Source organism: Mesoplodon mirus (assembly GCF_964341445.2).
Source record: "Mesoplodon mirus genome assembly, chromosome: 8".
NCBI classification, from domain to species: Eukaryota; Metazoa; Chordata; class Mammalia; order Artiodactyla; family Ziphiidae; genus Mesoplodon; species Mesoplodon mirus.
This window is the reverse complement of record NC_138984.1, coordinates 113,392,693-113,417,822: the sequence shown is the minus strand read 5'-3', so window position 1 is coordinate 113,417,822 and position 25,130 is coordinate 113,392,693. Positions and strand designations below refer to the sequence as shown.

Here is a 25,130-nt window from a genome sequence, read left to right as displayed (position 1 = left end):
GCACGGCGAGCGTGACCGCTGTCTCCGGGGACATTCTGCTAGTAAGTAGCACAGCGGGGACTTGAACCAGGGCAGCTTGACCCTAGAGGGCTGTTCTCCGCCCTGACCCCTCTGGAGAAGCCTCCCTCCTCTGAGAGCTTCAGATCCCCAGCTCCAGGATCTTGCTCAGCGGCGTGGGTCGGACAGCTCATTTATAATGGAATCTGCCCGTAAAAGTTTAATGAGGAGCGTGTCTGATAAGGCGGCCCACCCTTTGATCTTTGCTGAACGCTGGCCCTCGCAGAAGGGTTGCTGCCTGACTCTGGGCTTTGCAGAGCGCCCATGGTCAGCCGAGGGCAGGAGAGGCCCCAGGAGTGAAGCAAATCTTGATGTGCAGAAATGAGGCGGGCCTACAGCAGGGGAGGGTGCACAGAGCAGGCGTGGGGAGGCACTGCCTGGTGGAAAGGTCCTGCAGGGTTGAGAGGTGATCTTTCTGGCGCCCCTCCGGACCCGCTGGGCCCCCATCATCTTGGGCAGTTCCCATTCCACACCCTCAGGATGTAGGAGAACAGGGTGGGGCCAAGGTTCAAGTCCTATGCCATCTATATACCCTTGACATCCTTGGGCTGGCTGTTAACCTCCAGAGCCTCGGTTTCCCCATCTCTAAAATGGAGACAAAACAGTAGCCCACATGGGGTGCTTGTGAGAATTAGGTGAGTGAGTGAGTATAGAGCACAGAGGACAGGTCCTGGTGCCCAGTGATTGCTGGACAATGGCTTTCTCTTGCCACTCTCCTGTTGACACCAGAAGGAAACCCACATTTCATTCCAGGCACTCTGCTGGGTGCTGGGCAGATGATATTAGATCCAGTCCTCTCAATGCCCCGTAAGGTGGGTGATATTCTCCCCCATTCATAGAGCAGAAAATTGGAGGTTTCCAGAATTTAAGGGCTTGCTAAGATCCCTCAGCCAGAAAGTGAGATCTGACCCTCAAGCCTGAGCTCTTCTCTATGCTGTGATTATCCTCGGAGAGGAAGAGGCATCTCATTGTAGGTCTTAGGGCTACGCTGTGTTATCTTGGCTGTAATCAATCCAAAGGAATTAATCACTAACAGTAAAATTTCAGGTGTTGGCGGACAGATTGGCCTTTGAGGGGGGAGGGGGCGTCTTTTCCCACTGTCCGCCTCCGTGTCATTCACTCCGGGTGGAAGCTGCTGCCGGTGCCCAGAATGCATCTGTTTATTGAGCCTAATTCATTCTTGCTGGATTTATCGGTGTCCCAAGTGCTGTCACTCGGGGTCACTCCTGCCAGCCTTGGTCCACACTGGTTGAGAGAATTCGTGAGCAGTGCCCTGCCCCCGAGTCCTGTTGCAGCCATTCTCCAAGCCTCCATCACTGCAGCCAGCATCGCTGTACCAACTATGTGCCCTGGGGCCCACAGGGAAGAAATATGTCCGCACCATGTGAGCTCCTTCCTTCATCTTACCCTTCCAGGAGCTGTATTTGTGAAATGTGAACTGGACCTGTCCCACACAAGCAAAGTAGCGTTTACTTGTTGCTTCCCTCAGTGGGGAAGTTCTTAGCACTTGTTCATTTCACGACACTCACCCAGTGCCTGTGATGTGCCAGCCTTGCACCGGGGATACGGTCCAGGGAGGTGCAGTCTGGGTGCTCACAGACAGCTCATGGCCTGGGAGGGGGAGGGGGGGAAATCGAGCAGTTACAGAGTGGTGTGCAGGTGGGAGAGGAGGGGTCGGAGGAACCCAGAGCACCAGGAAACCAGGAGGGGAAAACGTTTGTCAGCAGGAAGGCACGGAGGCCTGCCTCTGTCCGTCCCACTGTTAGCCCCAGAGTTGCTCTTGTTCCAGTGAGAGGCCTCGACTCCCGGGCCCTTTTCAAAGCACACGCTAATGGACTCCAAAGCTGGGTAGAAATCGATAGCCCACCCCCCTCTAAGAAGACGGGATGTCTTATCTAAACTATTTGGGATTATCCATCTCGTTTTGACAGGCATCCAGGAAAGGAAATTCCACACACCCCGTTGGCTGGCCAGGCCAGAGTGGAAGCATTCTCACCGTGGAGGAGTTTCCCTGCATGTAGCCCACCCTCCGCCCAGGCCTGTTCTCCTTGCTTAAGCCCAGACCCCTAGGGAAACCTAACAAAGCCCCTCCCCCAACCCCACGACCAAGTGTCTCACTCCCATCCGTGCCTCCCCCCTCCAGCCCCCTGCATTTGCCCTGTGATGGGACCATCCCCATAAAGCCGTGACTTTCTGGAAGATTCTGCTCAGCTGTGCTCAGCCAAGGGTGGCTCCTCTTACAGATGCAGGACCCACATACCCAGAGGCTAGCTCACACCTCAGGTACCTGGGCGGCTCCCCAGACAGGTGGATGGAGCCCACCACCTCCCCTCAGCCCCCCAGCTCTGCACATGTCATCCCTCTGCTAGGAGAAAAGGCTCCTTGATAACTCACTCTTGTTTCTTCTGCTTTTTTGGGTTTGTATGTTTGAAAGCACTGATCACCTTCCCATCCTTGTGCTCCAAGAAGAAAGTGTGATCAGGGGTGGGTGACTGAATTAACCCCCGTGGCCTGTGTGGCTAGAGCTTAACCAAGTCCATCTGTATGGCCTCCTTTGTAGGTGCAATTTTATAACCTAATTTCCCGACCAAAACATCAGTGTTTACTTAGTAAGAAATCTGCTCTTCATCAGCTGGACACAGTGATTTCTTTATTATGGCTCTGCCCTGCTCGGGGAGTGACAGCTGAGAGCTGGCGCTCAGCTAGGTCTGGCGGAACGTGCATGTCTGGGATGGGAACGGGGTGAGTGGAGGGTCGGAAGGATTGCATGTGTATACAGACGTGTGTCGGTCGCAGAGCAGGGTTAGGGTTAGGGTTAGAGTTAGGGTCTGGGGCTGGCTGGGAGGGAACCTGGCAGCAGAGAGATGGAGCAGCCAAGGTGAGCCCACTGGGTGACCCTGGAGACAACCACTGGACCCTCAAACCCTGCTAGCAGCCCACACAGGTTCTCCACAACAGCCCTGCGGTCTCTCCACTCCCCACCCCAGAACCCCCGTCCGCTCGGCCAGCTTCTACCCAGCCATCCTTTTTAAAAATCTGATCTTAGGGGCTTCCCTGGTGGCGCAGTGGTTGAGAGTCCGCCTGCCGATGCAGGGGATGCGGGTTTGTGCCCCGGTCCGGGAGGATCCCACATGCCACGGAGCGGCTGGGCCCGTGAGCCATGGCCGCTGAGCCTGCGCGTCCGGAGCCTGTGCTCTGCAACGGGAGAGGCCACGACAGTGAGAGGCCCGCGCACCGCAAAAAAAAAAAAAAATCTGATCTTATTACACTGAAGATGTACAAAAGGATAGTAAAAGCATGGTTACGATGTAAAGAGTATGAATGACCATTGTCCCCTGCTCTGCCCGGGAACGGGGTATGTGCCAGCACCTTTGAGGCCCCGTGTGGCCCTCCAGGGTCCTGCCCCGGGGCTCCCCCTCCACCACCCTCTGGGACTTGGAGTTATCACCCCCTGTGTCTGTAACAGTTGTACCTGATGTCTGACTCTTGTAATAATACATTGTTTGGGTTTGCTCTGTGTGCTTATATAAATAGAGCAATTCTATTCTATATAAATAGAATCATTGCAGATGGATTCTTGGGGAACCTGGTTTTCACGGGTCATGGAATGTTCCAGGGAGTCATCCCATTGGTGCGTGGGGCTCTTAATTCGTTAATTCTCACTGCTCTGAAGCAGTCTGGACTGACAGGCACCTGGGATGCGTCTGTGCTTTTGCTATTTTGAACATCATTGCAGTGAAAGCTCTAACACCATCCTCCGGGCCTCACATACCACCCATTCCTTAGAATAAATGTGTGTTTGAGACTGAAATTGCTGAGTCATGGGGTAGTCACGTTTTAACCCTCCTCCATGTTGCCAGATTTTTTGCCGAGCCACTCCCACCAGCAGTGTTTGAGGGTTCAGCCTGCTCCGCACCCTTGTTATCAGGGTGATGTCATCCACATTTTAATTTTTGCTTAAATGGCATCTCCTGTGATTCAATTTTTTTACTTCCCATATCACTAATGATGCTGACTACATCCTTTCATATGTTTCTTGGCCAATGATGTTTCCTGCTCGTGAAATGCCTGTTCAACTATTTTGCCCATTTTTCTGTGGAGTTGTCTTTTTCCTATTGATTTGACTAAGCTTTTTATATATTAAGGCTACTCCTTTTTTTTTTTTGGCAGTACGCGGGCCTCTCACTGTTGTGGCCTCTCCCATTGCGGAGCACAGACTCCGGACGCGCAGGCTCAGCGGCCATGGCTCACGGGCCCAGCCGCTCCGCAGCATGTGGGATCTTCCCGGACCGGGACACGAACCCGTGTCCCCTGCATCGGCAGGCAGACTCCCAACCACTTCGCCACCAGGGAAGCCCCAAGGCTACTCATTTTGTGGTTGGTTATCTCTGGTGCAAATATCCTCTCCCAGTCTGTGCCCAGTCTCTTTGCTCCCATGATGAAGTGTCTGGGTGACGGGAAGTTCCTGTTAAAACCCGGCTCAGGTTACCAACATTTGCTTCATGGTTTTCCCCACGTGCTCTCCCCCCACCCAGCTGTCTGGTATGACCTTCAACCCTAGGACTCTGCTACCTATTCCCCGATTTGACCTGCCCTTTTTTCAGCTATTCTCCTGTCTCGAAACACCAAGCCTGCACCACTCACTGCTTCCTTTCCATTCCTCTGTAAGAGTCGAGGCCCAGCTCAGATGCCACCTCCTGCAGGAAGCCTTCTCAGATTGCACCAGCAGAGTGAATGAATCCTTTCCTTCCCACCCCTCTTTCTGCTCCAGCACCTTGTATACTGTTTGTAGGCTGCAGTCAGTGTCCATGCTCCCACCCTCATCCCAGAGGTCCCAGCATGGTGATTTTGTTTTATTGAAGTATAGTTGATTTACAATATTGTGTTAGTTTCATGTGTACAGCAAAGTGATTTGGTTACATATATGTCTTTTTCAGATTATTTTCCATTATAAGTTATTACAAGATGTTGAATATAGTTCCCTGTGTATGCAGTAGGACCTTGTTGTTTATCTATTTTATGTATATTAGTGTGTATCTGTTAATCCCGAATTCCTAATTTATCCCTCCCCCACCTTTCCCCTTTGGTAACCATAAGTTTGTTTTCTATGTCTATGAGTCTGTTTCTGTTTTGTAGGTAAGTTCATTTGTATCATTTTTTTAGATTACACATATAAGCAATATCATATGGTATTTGTCTTTCCCTGTCTGACTTACTTCACTTAGTATGATCATTTCTAGGTCCATCATGTTGCTACAAATGGCCTTATTTCATTCTTTTTTATGACTGAGTAATATTCCGTTGTATATATATGACACATCTTCTTTATCCATTCATCCGTCAATGGACATTTAGGTTGCTTCCATGTCTTGGCTCTTGTACATAGTCCAGCGTTTGTGATTTTGTGGGGGTGTCTTTTTCCGAACAGCTTGTCATCACCACGGCCTCTTGGACACTCATGCCCTTTGCTGAGATCTGTGCGTGGGAGGGGGGCTTCAGAGGCAGGGGAACATCAGGGTTGACCAGACACCCCTGGTTCAGCACGTGTCAGTCAGGTTGGCAGACACCTGCCCCACTTCCTGGGAGCGGGGTCCTGGCCGAGTCTTCCTCCGACCTCCAGCTCCCCGCCCAGCATCGTCAGAGGCCCATACTCTGAGGTTGGCAGAGGGAATGATGCGTGACCACAGGAACAAAATCAGTGAATGGCCGGCTGCTTTGGTCCAGCTCCTGTTTACAGGTGTCCTTTTTGCTGGTTTTCAGAGCCTCCCCATGTGGACAGGGTGCAGCCCAGATGCACCAGAATGTGCAGGTTGGTCTCTGATCTGGGGAGAGGCAATTCTCCAGTGATTTCCAAGAGAATTCACTGCACCTGTCTTTACAGTTGCAAAGCCCCTTAGTATATTTTGAAAAGGACTTGATTTCTGGAACTTTTAAAATTAATGTATGAAAAAGGTGGTAAGCAACCTTGCCAAGGTACAGTTTCACATGCAAAAAAAAAGGAGACAAGCAAGAAACAACAAAACCAACAAACAAAAGCCTTGAAGAGGGGACTTCCCTGATGGTGCAGTGGTTAGGAATCCGCCTGCCAATGCAGGGCACACGGGTTCGAGCCCTGGTCCGGGAAGATCCCACATGCCACAGAGATCCCGTGTGCCACAACTACTGAGCCTGCACTCTAGGGCCCGCGAGCCCCAACTGCTGAATCCCACACGCCTAGAGCCCATGCTCCGCAACAAGAGAAACCACTGCAATGAGAAGCCCGCGCACCGCCACGAAGAGTAGCCTCCACTCTCCACAACTAGAGAAAGCCCGCGCGCAGCAACAAAGACCCAAGGCAGCCAGAAATAAATAAATAAATTTATTTTTTAAAAAAAGCCTTGGAGAGGAGATTGAACTCCACCCAGCGGGGCACGATGGAGCTCTGTTTCTATCTATTCATAGGCCAAGGGCGGCGGCCTTGCCGTGCAAGGGTGCCTGTGAGAGCAGACACATGCCCACCCTGCCTCCCGGGTGCGGAGGAGCCCCAGTTGGGGGAGGAGCAGCAAGGCCAGCTTTGGGGATTCATTTACTTTCTGGCACATCAGTGGGCCCGAGGCCACCTGCCCGCTGTGTCTGAGAAAGTGCATGCTTGGCCCTGAGCGGCTTGGCAACAGCAGAGGGTCCTGGCCTCCCCACGCTGAGCCCGCCAACCCCGCCCATGGCCCTGGGATCCTGGTGGGTGGTACATCTCAGCCCAAAGGCAGGACCGGTGCGTGCGAGCACACGGTCCCCAGGGTGGGCAGGGTGGGTGTGTCGGGGTGTGTGCAGGGCGCGCTCAGTTAAGCTAAGGGAAGCTGGTGACCGTGTAATCTGGGTGGCTGGCGGGAAGGCACGCTCCGGTGCCCTGTGACGTGGGGGATGGGACCTAGTGCTCAGGTGCCCTCCCAGTCTGGAGGGGAGCTCCTCCCTTTCCTTGCCCACTGGCCACTGATGGAGCGCCCACTGTGGGGTGCAGGGCTCCTCCAGGAAATAACACGCCGGCCCTGCTTCCTGTAGACCTGACCTGCTCGGAAGAAGTGTGACAGTAATGTTAGCAGTTCCCGCTGCGTCCCAAAGGCCTCCCCCCCCACCAGCACCATAGGCACGACACACCGTCCTGGCTCCTAACAAGTTACCGCAAACTCCGTGGCTTAAAGCAACAGAAATTCATCCTCTCACGGTTCTGGAGATCAGAGCCCAAACAGTATCACTGGATCGAAATCAAGATGTCAGCAGGGCTGTGCTCCCAAAGCGGGCTCTGGGGGAGAGTCGCTTCCTGGCCTCTTCCACCCTCTGGGGGCGGCTGGCGCTCCTTGGCTTGTGGCCGCATCCCTCCGGCCTCCGCCCCACAGTTACAGCCTGCGCCTGGGGCTGCCTCTCCAGAGGGGAGACAGACCTCCATGTGAGCTCATCGCCACGTGACCCGCCAAGATGGACGTGCCCAGGGTCCAGGGCACGAGCCATCCTCCGTGTCCGGGGCAGGGTAGGGATGAAGAGGAGAAGGAGTGGAATGGAGGAACAGGCAGGCGTCCAGGGCCAGCGCTGTGAGGAGTGAGTGAGTCAGGGCGCAGGAGCAGAGAGGGAGCCGCGAGGGGCACGCGGGTGCAGGGGGGGCGCGGGTGCTGGCCTCGCGGGCGTGTGGTCTCCTGCTGCCATGAGGGCCGTGGGTCACCCCGAGAAGCAGGCCGGAGGTGAGGTTCGTGGGCTCGTAGTCCCAAGCGACCAGACCTCTCCTTTTTCATTCTCAGTGAAGGGCCCTGGACCAGGCGAGGAGAGGGTGATGCCCAGCACTCGGGGGTCAGTGTTCTGGTCCTGCTGTTCCCACCGACCTCGCCATGGCTGTGCCAACTGTCGCTTTGGGTGTCAGTCGTGCTGTCTGTGAAATGGGGCGCAAAGGGCTTACTCCTGCCTGTTCTGGCTCTACTGCCCCGCACAGGAAGAGGTCTTTGAACAAAGCCGCCAGAAGGAGTGCCTCTGGGTGGCCAAGGGCGCTTCCTCCCAGCCGCCGACCCCGCGTGGGGGATCCTGCCCTGACAGCTCTGCTGAGTCTGGGTGAGTCAGCTCCGCATTGTCCTCCCTCCTCTACAGACAGGCGCAGTGGGTGGGGTCCAGGGGCACGAATCCCTGCACGTCGGTCCCCTCCTCTCCCCGAATTAAGGAGCACGTTGGTTCCTGCCCCCGCGCCTTGGCTCAGGCGGTGCCGGGGGTCAGACGCCCCCCCCCCGACTCCTCCCATCAGCGAAGGCCCCCCAGCCCCGACCCCCAGCCTGGCGGAAGCCAACGCCCTGTAGGAACGCACCCCATCGGGCCAGCGCCCAGGGACGGTGCCCGTCCTCAAGGGTCTAGGCGTGCTCGCTCAGGCCCAGACGGCTCAGGCTGAGATACACACGGATGTGCAGGGTTCCCAGCGCCCTGGCCTGCCTGCAAAACTTTTGTGCCAGCGCATGGGAAGGGGCCTGGGGCTGGATGCTGGGGGACGCAGGCTGGGGCCACTCCGCCACCCTCTGACTTCCTTCCATTCGCTCATCTGTTAAACCTAAGAAAAGAGACGGTGGGCGCAGGCCGAGCACCTACTAGGCGCCCAGGAGCGCAGCGTGCACTTTCCACACGGAGCTCCTTCCCTCTCCCAGCCGCCCCATCCTGCCAGCCCGGTGGCGGGGGGGGGGGGGGGGGGGGGGGGGGGGGCGGGGCTAGCACGACTGACATCCACAAGGGGTGACCGAGCCGTAATTCATGCCCAGAGTCCGGGCTCTGCCCGCCTGTGGGATCAGCTCCCCTCCGCCTGCGCCCCGGCCCCCAGGGTCCAGCTGAGGCCGCGTCTGCAGAGGGACACCAGGCTGGGCTTGTCAGGGGCAGAAACAGCTGTGGCGGGAGCTTGCCTGTCCGTGCGCTCCGGGGGACGTCAGAGGGCTGAGTCTGCCTTCCCAGAGTCAGAAAGGCGCTCGGCCGCTTACAGCCCTGCACCCTCGGGCGAGGCTCCAGCTGCCCGAGCCTCGGGTCTCCTCCTCTTTGCAGTGGGGGCACCGACCTGCCTTGCGGAGTTGCTGGGCGCGCTGCACGCCATTGGCGTCCAGCGAATGTTGACCACGTGCTCAGGAATAGCATCCCTGGCAGCGCCCACTTAGGCTGGAACGGCAACCGGCCAGCTAGGTCTGCACTTGCTTGGTCCCTTTTCCTCCTTTCTTGGCCCGGCTGGTGGTCTAGCCCTGAAATCTTGTCCAGGGGGTCGGCAGGGCCCTCCGAAGAGGGAGGGAGGGAGGGAAACAGGAAGGAGCCTACTAAGGAGAGGCCCTTTGCTGGGCTTGCCTCCAGGGAGGAGGACACACACACACACACACACACACACGTGCACGTGCGCGCGTACACACACACACACACAAACGGAAGGGCCAGCAAAGCTGCCCGTGCCACCCAGCAGCTATGGGCAGGATGCCAGCAGGCCAGAGGGTGCACAGGCCCGAGGAACTACGGCTCGGGTCTGCCTTTCAGGAAGCCGGGCCCCTGGATCACTCCGGGCAGGGGGAGGCTGATTAGTCAAGGCTCGCCTTGACAGGCCCTGGCAGTTGCCTAAGACAGAAAAAGTCAGCTGAAGCTGGTTGAAACAAACAAACAAGTGCATTGGCTCAGAGAACTGAAAAGGCTGAGGGTACCAGCTTCTGGCAAAGCCAGATCCCTCTCCAGGGGCTCAATTCAAGAAACCGGTTCCACGGCGTTCAGCTCTGATGTTTGTGTATCATCTCTGTTCCTGGCCTCTCCCCTCAGGGCCCCCAGTGGCTCCACCCACACAGCAACCTCTGTGGACAGAGCATACTTCTTTCCCAAAGGTTTCAGCCCAAGGGGCTGTCTGGGGCACATGCCCATCTCTGATGGTGCCCGGGGATATGGAATGTCTGATCGTCAGGGCAGAGGCTACATGGCGCCCACCCACAGCAGAAGAAGGGAAGTGGGTCCAACACAGATCCGGCCCAAAGCTCTCTGTGGGCTCTGCTGCTCCCCTCAAGATATAACCTTTGCACACACGTTCTTATGCTCTAGCCTTTCTCTGCACGTGCTGCACCCTTTATTTGCAAAATGTGCTCATGAGCTCCTATGCATCCTTCAGAGCCCAGCTCAAGATCACCTCCTCTGAGGAACCTTCAGGCAGAGTTAGGGAATTTGTTCCTCTGCTGGAACCTTTAAACTGATTTGTGTTTGTGCCTCTTCCACTTGGGCTCTGAGCTCCCTACAGGTCGCTGGGAACAGAGCAAGGGCTTGGGGCAATTTTCTTGGGAAGGTTAACAAATATGGGAAGAAACAGTTGATAGAATCAGGCTCAGATGAGCTCAGAGCTGGGCCGAAGGGTAGGAGGGAAGGCATAAAGGTAATGTCCAAACCGAGCAGCCTGCAGAAAGGCTGACTTTGCCGGTCCGTTTGACTGAGGCCTGCAAGCGTGTGAGTGTGCACACGTGTGTGCCTACAGCCCGGGAGAATGTGACCATCTTTTAAAATGAGCTCACACATCTGGTCCCTCCTCCCATCCTCAAGGTCCCTTCCTTGAGTCTCTGCCCAGTTGCCAGAATTCAAGGCCTGGATGGGCCACGGCTAAGACCAGGGTCAGGATCCCGCAGCCCACAGCGTGGAAATGGAAGAAAGGGAGGCTGTGGCTGAGGGGTGGCCTGAAGCAGCAGCTCCGATTTCGCGGCATCTGCCTTGCCTGGTAGGTCCGACGGCAGTTCTTGGTTCCCCAGTACTGGCAACACCGCCTGTGTGGGGACTGTCTGTCAGGCGGGATGGGGCAAGCGTCCAAGAAAGAGCAGCTCTGGTCCCTGAAGGACCAGCCTTGAAGGGTGGCTGTGTTGCTGGGACTTCAGGGCTGCTGGGAAGGCCCCTGGTCCCTCCAATGCATTCCTAATGCTTCGAATTCTGCCATTTGAGATTCATTCCTTCGGCTGTGTTCGGTCTGTTAAGACGACAGTCTCCTGGGACATTTGTGACCGTGGAGCCTATCGGTCATTCACAGCACAGTGTGAGGGAGAGGCTCCATCTCCCTCCTGAAAGCGGACTTGATTGTGCGTGGTGATGGGATGGGAGTGGGGGTGAGGATAGGGAGCTGGAGTGGGGCGGGGGATGGGGGGGTAAGTTCTTTTCTTCCCCGGGGCCGCCGCCACCTCCCTGATCCTGCACCCGCCAGAGCCCCGCTCGCGCACACAGTGTCGACGTCGCAGTCATCAGGAGCACCTGCTTCTCTGCCGGGGGACGGGCCCAGGTACAGGCTCGGGTCCAGACCCGCCTGGATTGGTTGTGGTTCCGATACTTGCTCTCTGAGTGACCTTGGGCAAGGGACCTAGCCTTTCTGAGAGTGTTCTCATCTGTAAAATGGGCATAAGGTGCCTACTTTGTGGATTTTTAAATTTAGATTAGTAAACGAAATACATGCATGTGACCCCGTGGCAGCTGGCAACCAGTCTTGAGGAAATGCCAGGTCAGGGCACAGCTGAGCGGTGCCATGCAGAAGGGACATCTAAGGAGGCTTCCCAGAGGAGATGTCTCAACAGTCGTCTGTAGCTGTGTTAATGGGCCTGTTGTCTTGGGTCCCACAGGCCCAGGTCAGCAGACGCTCCGCACCCCGAGCTGGCTTGTTGCTGAAAAGGGAAGGGAAGGGGCTTAGTGCTTGTGAACCCCCTACCATGTGCCCAGCGCTGGTCTTTGTCTACCACCTGGAGAGGCACCAGAGAGGACCAGCGTCCTGGCCGCGGCCACCCAGCTAAGTGGGAAGGATCGGGGTTGGCCCTGTCCCGCTGCTTCCGGACGCCGACCTGGGTCCCCCTGGACAGCCTCCAGAACCCAGCTGTGCCCTGTGTTAAGGACTCACCTTTGCTTCTCTCCCCCCTGGGAGGCTCTGCTGGCCCAGACCCCACTCCCAGGCCTGGCACCGGAAGGGTAGGGGCTGTTCTGTGCACGCTGTCATCAGCTTTGTTGTTACCTAACCCACCTCACGCCCATCCCCTGTCGAATCTGCTTAGGGGCAGGCAGTGGCCTCTCCGAGCTTCCTGCTGTGTCACACCAAGGGGACAAGGAGTCCTCGACACTGTTCCCTGTTGGGGCAGGGAGAGCCTGGGCTGAGGGCGGCACCGTCCCGGCAGTGAGGCAGCTTGGGTTGAGTCCCGGCCTGCGTCTCTGGCCACACGGCTTGGGGGGTGACCTCCGTCTCTGGACCCAGAGCCCTCGTGGGTGAGGTGCATTGTTGGTGCCCGAGTTTTCATGTCTCCTCCCGGCAGCCATCAGGCTGGCCATCATCACGGGCTGCTGTTCTGAAGTCAGCATCCCTGTGGGGAGGGGCGTGGCCTGGAAGAACCTCGAGCTCCTCCCCGTTTCCTTGGAGAATGATGTGATGAGAAGGGGATAACAGAGGTCACTCTCCTCCAAAGGATGGTAGCAGAGATGTAGAGAGAAAAGTCCGAGCTCCTCAGCATGGGGACTCGGCCCCCACCTGCCACCTCCGGGCCCAGCTGCTGAGGCTACACTGATTCCGGCCCCGCCAGGCAGCCCCACAGTGGGGTGCACGTTGCCACGACAAGACCCCCTCCAGCCTCCTGTTTGGCCGGTGGGATGGGAGTCACCTTGGACAGACCAGGGCCACCATGTGCCCCCCATGTGTTCCTTTAAATCCCCACATAATCACTGGCTTGTCTTGTGGGGCCTTAGCTGTGGTCCTTGCACCCCACAGGGTGACGTGTTGCTAGGGAGGCCTGGCCAGGCCACTTAGGGCCACCAGCTTCAGTAACGCCAGGCTGCCCTGCCCTCGAACCTGGCCAGCATCTTGTGGGCCCTGGAACCTACCCTGCCTTGAGTGCCCAGTGGTGGACCAAGGCTCTGAGGACAGGAGACGCATCACACACTCGCTCTTCTCCCCTGGACACATGGCCTCTGTGGCCCAAAGCGGAGCCACTTCTTTGGTCCCTGGCACTCAGTGCAGTTTCCTCACAGGTGGCCTGGCCTCTGATGGCGGCTTGTGAGTGAGGATAGCTGGAGGCTGTGACTGGTGGCGGAGGCTCCCTTCTGCCAGGCTCAGTGCCTGGTTCACAGATGTGTCAGCATCACTGGCTCTGAAGATACCTCTGAACACCTGTGGGATAACAGTTGCCTGCCAGATGCTTGATGCAGCGGTGCCTGGGACACGCCCTGCTCCCTGGTTGCCTGGGAAACACACCTGCCCACCTAAGATGGGACCCATGCCCCCCCGGGGGGAGCAGAGACCTCATGCCAGGGGAAGGGGTTTCAGGGAGAGCACCACTGACCACCGGGGTCCCTTGACCCAGGCTTGCAGGGAAGAGAAGGAATTGCCCTGACGAGGTATAGGGTGCAGGTGGGCCACGAATTGGCATGGGCGAAAGCACCACAGCGTGGAAGTGCCCCGGCGGGTTCATTGGATCTGTACATCCGTTGCAATTACATCTGCAAAAGCTCAAAAATAAAGTAGCAGAATGCATACACCCAGGCCTGTAGAGCGGCCTCTGAGCACGGAGCTTGTGTAACCCAGATGTTAAGACATCTGGATGTCACCTGTTTGGGTCCTGGTTCGCACTGTGTCATAAGCACAGTTCTCATGCCCTGTTGCACATCATCAGTAATTAGCTCTGGGGTGCTCCAGCCCGTGGACAAGTCATGCCCTCTCTGAAGTAACCGGTCCTCACAGCCCCTTTTCACCCATCCGACGTCAAGGTTCTGAGGGCTTCCCAGGCACATCTGGGCTTTGCCTTCAAAGTGTGGTACTAATGCTGTAATAACAACTCTCACTTGTTGACCGGTGGCTGTGTCTCAGGCACCATTTGGGGGACTTTCATCCTCATGGCACCCCTAGGAAATGGGCACTGTTGTTATCCCCATTTTACAGATGAGGAAACTGAGGCTTGGTGAGGTTAAATTACTTGCTCAGCGTAACTGAGCTGATGAAGGCTAACGTTCTTTTTTTTAGTTTTTATTGAAATATAGTTCATTTACAGTGTTCTGTCAGTTTCAGGTGTACAGCAAAGTGACTCAGTTTTATATATATATATATATATACACATATATATACTTTTTTTTCTAGATTCTTTTTCATTATAGGTTATTACAAGATATTGAGTATAGTTCCCTGTGCTATACACTGGGTCCTTGTTGTTTATTTATTTTATGTGTAGTAGAGTGTATCTGTTAATCCCAAACTCCTAATTTATCCCTTCCCTTACTTTTCCTCTTTGGTAACCATAAGTTTGTTTTCTATGTCTGTGAGTCTATTTCTATTTTGTAAATAAGTTTATTCGTATCATTTTTTTAGATTTCAAATATAAGTGACATCAGATGGTATTTGTCTGACTTACTTCACTTAGTATGATAATCTCTAGGTCCATCATGTTGCTGCAAATGGAATTATTTCATTCTTTTTTATGACTGAGTAATATTCCATTGTATATATGTACCACATCTGCTTTATCCATTTATCTGTCAGTGGACATTTAGGTTGTTTCCATGTCCTGGCTATTGTAAATAGTGCAGCTATGAATATTGGGGTGCATGTACCTTTTCAAATTAGCATTTTCTCTGGCTATATGCCCAGCAGTGGGATCACTGGTAACTCTATTTTTAGTTTTTTAAGGAACCTCCATACTGTTCTCTATAGTGGCTGAGAGTCTAATGCAGGTTGGTCTGATTTGAACACATATTCTTTGCACTGTGTCAAGTCACAGAGAGGCCCCTATTTTCTGAAAAATCGAAAATGAAATCTTTAGATTTGGTTCCAGTGACTTAGTTGTGCTTTCACAGCAGCTTCCCCCAGTCTGATTTTTACTTTAATATGGGCAAGTTTTGGAGTAGCTGACCTCAAAATACCCCTGTAACTAACATGCTAACAGCTGCTTGCAGGCCCCCGGGGAGCAGGCCTGTCCTTTTGTTGAGCTGAGCAGGTACCTCCTGGAGGGCTGACCATAGAGATGGGCCACGGCCACACCAGCCCCAGCCCAGGGGACCACGCCAGGTGCGTGCCCGATTGTCAGTGGGCGTCAGAGAAGGGAGACTCTGGGAACATCAGAAGGAGTTCCATGTAAGGAAAGCCAGAATGATATTCCAAAATTTTCATGACGGCTCAGCGTTTCCAAATGCTCCTTGAATCCTGATCTTTTCTTGTACAGCCGATCCCTTGGCTGACTGCTTCACTGCAGGGATTGTCCCACGGAAGCCCCAAAGTCTCCATCTTTCAGGGCATCTCCTGATTTCTCTTTTCCTCAGTTCTGTTAAGAAGATGAGCTCTTTGTATCTTCCCTCTGGTGTTAGTATTTTCACGGTCTGTTTTTCATACCAGTTGGTAGGATGCGGGCGTTTGTCCATTTCGTAGACTTACTTGTTAATGCGTCTGGTCCCGAGCAGCCACCGGGGAAGCAGTGGTGACAACTCGCAGAGGTGTGTGGCCTGCCGAGCTTGTGGTCCAGCAAATCCAGCTCTGTGTGTGCAGAATTCCATTACCAACATGAGACGGGTGGGTGGGCAGCTGCACCAGCCCCGGGAGCTTTCCACCTGCGTTTCCTGGCTAATGTATGAGATTTGAGACTCTGTATGAGGGTGACCAGGGGATGTTGGCGAATAAATAAAGGTGCAACCGCCAAGGTTCTGCTCGTTGACGGGGTTCCCTGGGCATCCTCCTGGGTGGGCCACACCTTCTTAAAACGTTCCCCGTTGTCTCTGCAGGCCTCCCGCCCTGAGTGGCAGCCCGGTCATCTCAGATATCTCATTGATCCGACTTTCCCCACACCCTGCCGGCCCTGGGGAGCCCCCCTTCAACGCCCCACACCCGTACGTGAGCTCCCACATGGAGCAGTACCTCTGCGCTGTGCACGGCAGCCCCACGCACCCTGCCATCTCTGCGGCCAGGGGCCTCAGCCCTGCGGACGGTGAGTAGGGAGGGCCTGGGGCACCGGGGTGGGGGGAGAGATGCTAACTCTAATGCTGGTCATTCCTCAGCCGCTGTCCGTAGGATGGTCAGTGGCTGGCCTTCCTCCCTGCCCCCCATCAACAGTAGGTCTTTCGATAAATGAGCGTTCCAAGACAAGGGAACCAGGGATGCATTGGTTTTTGCACTCATTAAAGAACTATTCGTAGGACTTCCCAGGTGGCACAGTGGTTAAGAATCTGCCTGCTGATTCAGGGGACACGGGTTCGAGCCCTGGTCCGGGAAGATACCACATGCCACGGAGCAACTAAGCCCGTGCGCCACAACCACTGAGCCTGCGCTCTAGAGCCCGTGAGCCACAACTACTGAGCCCACGTGCCACAACTACTGAGCCTGTGCTCTAGAGCCCACGAGTGACAACTACTGAGCCTATGTGCCACAACTACTGAGACTGCGCTCTAGAGCCCGCGAGCCACAACTACTGAGCCTGTGCTCTAGAGCCCATGAGCGACAACTACTGAGCCTGCATGCCACAACTACTGAAGCCCACGTGCCTAGAGCCCATGCTCCACAACAAGAGAAACCACCACAATGAGAAGCCCCTGCACCACAACCAAGAGTAGCCCCCACTCGCCGCAACTAGAGAGAGCCTGCACGCAGCCACGAAGACCCAATGCAGCCAAAAATAAATAATAAATAAATAAATTTATAAAAAACTATTCATAAACAGCCTTGGCATGCAAATTACGTAATAAGAATGGTGACGTCTGTTTATTCATGGAGGTCCTATCTTAGGTGAGAATTACTTGGTTGCAAGATGCCAAAGTCTGCAGAAGCTGGTGTTAAGCAGAGTAGGTGTTGTGTCAGGGTGTCTCAGGGCCCCCCCCCAGAGCAGAAAGAAGGCAGAGCTGGGCAGGTTTCTGTCTGCATCTCTGGCAGGTCAACGCATGGCCTCTAAATGGGACCCCAGCCCCAAGGCTCCGGGGTGACCACCAGTGACTTTGTTTCCCTCCTGAGAGGATGCTGGGTGGCCCAGCTCAGTCAGATGGCAACCCTGTTCAATTCATTTGAGACAGAAGAGGGCAGAGTCACAAAGAGAAACCAGACAAGGTGAATGGCTGCAGCCGCTGGACATGAAGACGTCCAGCCAGGATGGGGCCATTCGGAAATGGCCCTTCACCACTGCTCCTGGCCCTGAACTCTGCGTGGGCCCCCGAGTGGCCGCGACCAATCCAGGATGCCCCAAAGGGTGTGACACATCCACACAGAGCCCATGTCTCCTGGGAAGTGGACCGGAGCTCCCCAGCCTCTCCTGGCGATGCAGGCCAGGGTCCAGATGCTGCTCCTGCCTTGAAGTTCACACGTGGTGCAGCGGGCGTCATGGTGCCCTCAGGAAGATACGTCCACGTCCTAAGCCCTGAACCCGAGAGCGTGGCCTCATGTGGAAAAGGGCCCTGTGCCGATGTGATTAAGTTGGGGATTCTGAGTCGAAGAGATCATCCTGGATTATCCACGTGGGCCTTAAATCCAATGACAAGTGTCCTTATAAGGGACACATAGATAAGGAGACAACGCAAAGATGGGAGTGATGTGGCCACAAGCCAAGGAAGCTGGCAACTCCCGGAAGCTGGAAGAGGCAAGCAACAGGTTTTCCCCTAAAGCCTCCGGAGCGGGTGGCCCTGCTGACACCTTGATTTTGGACTTCTGGCCTCGAGACCTGAGGGAGAATAAAAATCCGTTTTCACAGCAGTTAGCAGCAAGCCTGTACTAACTTGTTACAGCAGCCCGAGGAAACTAATACACACGGAGACGGGGTGGTCCTCTCGAGGCCTGGGTCAGGGAGGGCCCTGAGAGATGTCTGTAGGAGGCAGAGGGGTCCGCCAGACCAGCCTGTGTGCGTGTGTGTGTGTGTGTGTGTGTGTGTGGACAACGGGCACTCAAGGAAGGCTTCAGTGAAGAGGCACGAGCCAGAAGGGGAGGGGAAGGCATTTCAGGCACAGGCTGGCCAGGCAGAGGCCGTGGGGCTGCAGACCAGGGCTGTCCCTAGATGATGCAGCAGGAGAGGGAGAGGAGGAGGAGGGGCGGGGAGGCTGACTGCTTCCGTGGACCGGCTGCTTCCTTCTGCCCAGACTGTGTGCATCTCCTTTGACACCTGCCAAGACTAAGAGCAGGGAGGCCAGTTCCCGGGCTCTGGATTCAAACTCCCTGCTGTGTGGCCTTGAGCGGCATCTTTATCTCTTTATGTGCCAGAGTCCTCATCTGCTGAGGGGATCAGCTCATGGTGCGATGCTAGTGAAACCAGAGAATGGATGTGATCCCCTCAGCCCTGTGACTGCACCCACCCAGCGGAACGCCCCGCACAACGTTGGCTGATGCTATCTTTTTTTTTTTTTTTTTTGCGGTACACGGGCCTCTCACTGCTGTGGCCTCTCCCGCTGCGGAGCACAGGCTCCGGACGCGCAGGCTCAGAGGCCATGGCTCACGGGCCCAGCCGCTCCGCGGCACGTGGGATCCTCCCGGACCGGCGCACGAACCCGTGTCCCCTGCATCCGCAGGCAGACTCTCGACCACTGCGCCACCAGGGAAGCCCTATCATTTTTAACAGTAATTTGACTGGTGGGTATTATTACCCCCGTTTTACAGATGGAAAACTGAGCCAGCTCAGAGAGGTGGCACCTTCTTCATTTTGCACACCTGGTAAAAGCCAGGACCCCCGAGGGGTATGTTTGGTTTCCAAGCCCCCCTTTAACTAACGCCACACCCCTGAGTGCCAGGCCCCCTCAAGATACTCTGAAGTTCATCCTCCCGGCCTCTTTGCTAAGCCCCGGCAGGGCTGAGTGCGGGACTGGAGGTGGACCGCCTGCCCCGGTTCTGACAGGCCAGGAGCTTTATCTGGCCAGGGCGGGCGAGCGCTCGCCTGCCATCCTGCTTTGAGTGCTGAGTGAGTCTGACCTGGCGCCCAGCTGTCTGGCCACCCTGGCACCTCCGACTGCATCTTCTTTTTCCTTTGGAGACTATGCTGGACCACGGACCCTGGAGCTCTGGGCGTCTGTGGGGCTGGGAGGAGGAAGCAGTTGTTTACGGCTCTGAGCAAGCGGAGGAATGCGCAGGCTGGGATCTGGCTGCCCCATCAGCAGAAACAGCCCCGCCCCAGCCGGCTGCTCGGGGGCTGACCAGGGATGGCGGGGGAGGGGGACCCAGGGACCCGGGGGGCAGGGGAGGGCCGCAGGGCAGGGCCCGGAGGGGCCTCCTCGGGCCAGGTGCATGTTTCTCTTCTTTTGGGCCAGGTTCTGACAGTCTCTTCCTCTCCCTCCCTCCTGCCCACAGTGGCCCACGAACACCTGAAGGAGAGGGGGCTGCTTGGCCTCCCCGCTCCAGGCACCAACCCCTCAGACTATTACCACCAGATGACCCTCATGGCAGGCCACCCCACGCCATATGGGGACCTGCTGATGCAGAGCGGGGGTGCGGCCAGTGCACCCCATCTCCATGACTACCTCAATCCAGTGGATGGTGAGTGCTGGGCCAGGGTGGGTGTGGGGAGCAGGACAGGGGCTGACGGCCCCCCTGAGGCCGAGGAGGGTGCTTGTTGCTCCTTTTGTGGTGGGGGGGGAGCCCAGTGGAGGAATCTGGGCTTTACCCCAATCCCTGCCATGACTGCTGTCCTTGGGACACTGCGTCTGAACAACACGCACAAATACTTAGTGAGTCATTATGGGCCAGGAAGTGTTGTAGGAACTGCAGTCACTCCAGGGAACCAAAGGGACTCATCTCTGCCTTCATGGAACTTACTTACAGCTTAGTGGGGAGAAACAAACAGTTCAGGAATGGGGTGAGGGCACTGGGTGGACGAGGGTGCCATCCTGAAAGAGGAGATCCAAAAATCCTTACTGAGAAGATGATATTCAAGCAAAGAATTGAAAGGGATGAGCCGTGCAGAAATAAGCCAAAGAGTGATACAGGCAGGAGAGACAGTCAGTGCAAAGGGCCTGAGGCCGCAGTGGGCCTGCTGGGATCAAGAAAAGCCCGGGAGGCCAGTGTACCTGGTACCCAGTGAGTGAAGGGTCAGTAGCGTAGGGCCAGAGTTCGGGGGCTGGCTGTGCCGGTCGGTCAAGGCTTGGTGAAACGTTGGCTTTCACGCAGAGTGAGGTGGGGCCCGTGGACGGGGTCGGACTGAGGAGGAATGAGACCTGACTTATTCTCAAAAGGAATTCCATTCTGGCTGCTGGTCGGAGAACAGATTTAGGGGCAGTGTGGAAGCAGGCCGTCCAGCTGGCAGAGGTGGGAGGAGCGGTCATGTTTCAGATGGACCTTGAAGGAAGAGACACAGGATTTGTTCCCGGATGGGATGTTGAGTCAGGGAGGAAGAAAGGCACTGAGGAGAACACTGGGGCCTCAGGCCTGAGTGGTTGGAGGACAGAGTTGTCAGTAACTGAGCCGGGAGGCTGCGGGCCGGGCACGTTTGGGGCCGCGGCCGGTCGGGCGTTCCGGGGAGATGAGGTGCCTGGTGCCCATGAGGTACCAAGGCCCCCGCCCACCCCCAGCCATCCTCACAGCTGCTTTTACAGGGGCAACTGCACCCTAACCGTGAGCCAGCCCCTGGGGTCAGATGGAGCCCCCTATGTGGGGCAGAAAGCTAAAGACATCTTCCCCCCTCCCCAGTCAGCGCTGCTTCACCTGCCGGTCCTGGAGCTCATCCCAGAGACCCCCAGGGATCCAGGCCAGGCAACGGGGCTGGAAGCCACAGCGAGGGGCCGGCAGGCGGCTCCTGTGGATTTATCCTCCTCGAGCCCTTTTTCACTCCCTGGTGGCAGGGAGCAGACAGAGACCTGCAGGAGACCTGCTGGGTTGCAGGCAGTCCCGTGGGGCCAGGCAGGGCTGCAAGACTCGGGGGGCGCCCTGCACCCCTCAGCCACCTCCCGTCCCCTGATGCTCCGTCCTGGGCTTCCAGTCCACACCAGCCACTGCAAGTCCACCTGATCGGCTGGATCAAAGCCAAGCCCCTCACTTCCTAAGGCCTGGCTGAGATCTCACCTCCTCCAGGAAGCCCCTCTGGATGCCCCCTCCCTCCCCTGCTTTCCTTGTGACCAACCAGGATTCTTGACCTCCTCAATCAATAGGAATTGACTAGAGGCCAGACAAGAAATTCAGACAAGGCTTTATGGGGGCTCCTGCTGCAGCAGGGTGGGGGGAGGGCGAGAACCACTAACAAGGTTCCCTTACTCGTTGGCTCCCTGAGGTGGGGTGAGCTGGTTCCTTATCTGGGGTGAGGATGGGGGTGTGTCGGGGGAGGCGGGGCTTAGGTGCTCCGCCCACCCCTTTGGTGGTGCTGAGTGCAGGGGGCATGCGCAGGACATGCTTTTGCTCCAGGCTCCTCAGAAGTAGCAGTTGGGTTTTTGGTCCTTCTGTATCTTGCTGTCCATAATTTGCCCCAACTGCACATATACACAAGTTGTTTTTAGTCCCTTATAGATTCTCTGTATTTTGTTGCTCAAGAAGGTGTTTGCCCAGGTGCCAGCACTGCAGCCAAGGGTCCCAGGTCCCACCTGTCTCATCGTCTCTGTGCCCTGCTCACCTCACACTTAGGGGCCACCTCCAGCGGTCCCTAAGCACCGCTCCCCTGCAGCGTTCCCTGCCCTCCCCCACAGGAGTGTCCCTGGGCAGGACCACGGCAGTCCTCCCAGTGCCAGCTCTGTGGGTTTTGTCCCGTGTGTCACCCTCAGCCTGCCCTGAAGGGAAGCCACAGCACGACCAAACGATGCCACCAGAATCTGGTCCCTGGGTCTGTCTCGCCCCCGTGTCTTCCCCAGGTTGGTGTTTCGCCCAGGACGGGCACACAGTGTAGGGGTACAGTGAGGCCTGTCGGCCCCCTGAGTGCGTAAATCTACATGCTTTTCCCTCTCCTCGCCTTAGCAGCCCTACAGGTGCCCCCCACAGGGAGCGGGAGGGCTCTGGGGGGGACATGCACGCTTGCTACTCATCACAGTTAGACACCAGACAACAGCGACAATACAGGGCATAAAGTTTGCTGCCGTTGTCCAAACGTCAGATTCCCCACGCGATGTCCGCCTTCGAAGGCCTCGGGCTGGGTGGCACCAGGCCAGCCGGGCAGACATGGAGAAGCCGTGGCCGAGGGGTCTGGTCAGGCAGGTGTCCCCAGAGGGCGGGAGAGGCCGAGTCAGCACCTGTGAGCGCCTGCTGTGTGCACCTGTGAGAGCATCCAGGTGAGGTCTGCCTGTGTGCCGTGCCTTTACGCACACTCCCCGGGTGACTCCCCTCAGCCCCCTTCCGAGGCCAGAATGACCGTCCCTGCCATAAGGTGGGCTCCCTGGCATTGCCAGCATCCACAGACTTGCCCAGGCCGCAAGTCAGGGTTCCAGGCGCCGCTCCGTCTGTCACCAGCATCACGGGCTCTCCCTCATGCACACCACCCCAGGCAGCACAGCACATCTGAGGGGCCCCGTGAGCCATGGCCTCGGGGAGAGCCCAGTGGGCAGAGCAGCTGGGCTGGAGGCAGCGTGCTGCAGGGATGGTGGTGCTGCGGGCAGGTCTAGGCCACGCCGGCTTGAGCTGCGTCCTCGCTGGGACAGCTGGTGCTGCTGGGACCCGGCGGGGCCTGGACAGTGATACCCTGCCTGCTGTGTGAGCGTGGCTCCGTGCCAGGTTTACAGTGGGTGCTCCACGCATGCTGGTTCCCATCTCTTTCCACCGGTATCCTTTCCCTCTTTCAAATCTACCACCTTCTGCAGGGTTTTGTCTGCCGATTGCCGGCACCACCGTCCACCCCATGTTTGGGCCCCATGCCACACCTCCTCCTGGACACCTTTTCCTCACCACCAGCCCACCACCCCCCCAGGCCAGCCCACCCAAGACCTGCCAAGTCTGCCTTCTCAGCACCCCTGCCGGCCATCCAGTCCTGTGCCAGCTCCCAGCTCAGCCTCCCTCCGCCCCTCCCATCACCCTCGGGGTGAAACCCAGACCCTAGCACATGGCCAGCGGCCTTCCCTCCAGCCTGTCTCTCCCCCGCTGCGTCCCTGCGCCCGTCCACCGTCCCCGCAGGCTGGCCTCGGTCCGTCCTGCACGGGGTCCCAGGACTCGGGTCAGCCAGCACTGCTCCCCGGCCACCGCCCGCATCAGCTCCCCTTGGGCTCTGCATCTCCCCCCGCCCACCTGCAGGACCCGAGGGGCCCCAGCTGTAACTGGCTGGCCCTTCTGTCTTCACGGACCCAGAGCCCCGCAGGTCCAGGAGCACCTGCCAAGGGGCAGGGCTCTGTGTTTGTCGGGGATTGGAGGGAGGGAGGGAGGGAGCTGCAGTCACAAAAGAACCCGGGGTAGAAACATGCAAACTAATCGGAAGAAACTGCGAGGCCAGCAGCTGTCGGCCTGCAGGGAGCCTGGAAGGGGACAGGCAGCTTTGTTCTGGGGCGCTCAGCGTTTGGCAGTGTCTGGGCTGAGCATCTGACACACGGGGGTCGGGGGTCGGGCGGTGGTGAGGAGGTGAGCTCACCATGGGCGTGGGAGCCGCCCCGATGAACTCAGCGCAGCCCCCGGCATCCTGTCTCCGCCTTGGTCTTGAGGGTGTGATGGGCTTCAGTCGCAGAACAGAGCTTCACCCCCTCCAGCCTTGGTCTGGACGGACACATCGGTTTCTCCGGCTGAGGTGGGGGTTGGTGGCGACCCGGGGATTTTCAAAAACCCCTGTGAACATGAGGACCAGGTGGTTTCTTTTCCTTCGTTCCCCATCACTTACCTCCAAGGAAATCAGAGTGAGGTCCAGCATGAATTCCTATATTTGTTGTTACTTAGTTTTTTCCAAACCAGTTTCAGCCAGAACTCTTGCGTCCACTATTTAAAGTTTTAGGCATTTCTGTGCAGCTTCGATGCCTACGTGGCCCCGAGAGACTCGGGCCCAGACCTGCGCCCGGCTGAGCCCAGACCTGCCTCTGTGTGTGTGTGTGTGTGGTGGGGGGGTCCCTGGTCCCTCCCCTCCTGTGAACCGTGGGAACTGGGAAAGCCCACCAGCTCTGGTGTTTTCGGCTGGTCCCAGCTGCACGGGTCTGGGGAGAGATGCTCCCGGGAAGCCTCTGTCCACCCGTGGAGATGTGAGTGGGTCTTCCAGTCGAGTTTCTTTGTGCTCAGATTCTCACAGGGAAAGGTGTGCAGGCCTGGGGCCTGGGCAGCGGGGCTCACGGGACCACCTGGGAAAAGGCCCTGAGGCTCTGAGGACATGTGTGTTCACGTGAGGAAGCTGCCCATAAACGTGATGGGGACACGTAAGCTCTCTGCCTGTGCAGGGGCCCTGAGGGTTGGTGCGGAGTTGGGGAGACTCCGTGTGTGTGTCTCTTCGCTCTCTTTTTCGTGCACACATACACACACCCTACCTACATACCACATACACACCCACACCGTAAACACGCACACACCATACACACGCACACTCACTCCTCATTCATTCATGAATGAGGGTATTTACTGAGCACCTACTACGTGCCAGGCATGGTGCCAGGTGCTAGCAACACAGCATGCCAAGCCCCGCTCTCGTGGTGCTCCAGGGGGGCTGCTCTGTGGAAGCTCCCTGTCGCGGCAAAGAACACCTGTCCCGAGGCCGCCCTGCCTACTCAGCCTGTTTCCTCAGCACCCGCACTTCACATTCCAAGAGGAGGCGGAGCCATGGGGGAGAGAACATCCCAGGGGCGATGAGGGTCAAGCTGGGGTGTGGAGGCCAGGGGCACCCGGCTGTGAGGAGGCCTGGGGAGAGGGTGTCAGGAAGGCCACCAGCTCCACATCCGGCAGAGCAGTGTCCCCAGCCCACCCGCTGGCAAACCACCCGCGGTTTTACCTTAGCCAAGTGCCACCTACATAGTAACTTATTTAGTCTTATATTTTTAAGAGACACCTTAAAATAGAACTTTATTTTTTTTTCTGAAGTGGGAAACCCCATAATATCTGGGGAAGATGTCCCCGTCTGTGTCTCCGCAATGCCTAAACGATCTCCTTTGGGTCGTGTGTGTGTCCTACGCTGGGGAAGATGCCACAGCCTTAGCGGCAAGGCTGGAGTCGGAGGGGTTCTTGCTGAATGGAAAAGCCAAGCCCTCCGTCCCCCGCAGAACACGGGGCCGGGCTGTGGGCGGGACAAGGGGCATCTCCAGCAGAA

The 25,130-nt window shown here is 56.9% G+C and overlaps 1 protein-coding gene across 4 annotated transcripts in view; it reads left to right on the top strand.

Annotated features, from left to right (window-relative positions):
* The window catches only part of GLI2 (GLI family zinc finger 2), a 253,944-nt gene that overhangs the window by 198,048 nt on the left and 30,766 nt on the right, over nt 1-25,130 (top strand). For all 4 annotated transcript variants that reach the window (XR_014294838.1, XM_082630344.1, XM_082630342.1 and 1 more), the window contains exons 4-5: nt 15,775-15,977; nt 19,304-19,489. Coding sequence is in view for 3 of the 4 variants with exons in the window: in XM_082630344.1 (XP_082486470.1) it covers nt 15,775-15,977; nt 19,304-19,489 (389 nt within the window). In the remaining variant the exon portion in view is untranslated. The remainder of the gene's footprint in view (nt 1-15,774; nt 15,978-19,303; nt 19,490-25,130) is intronic.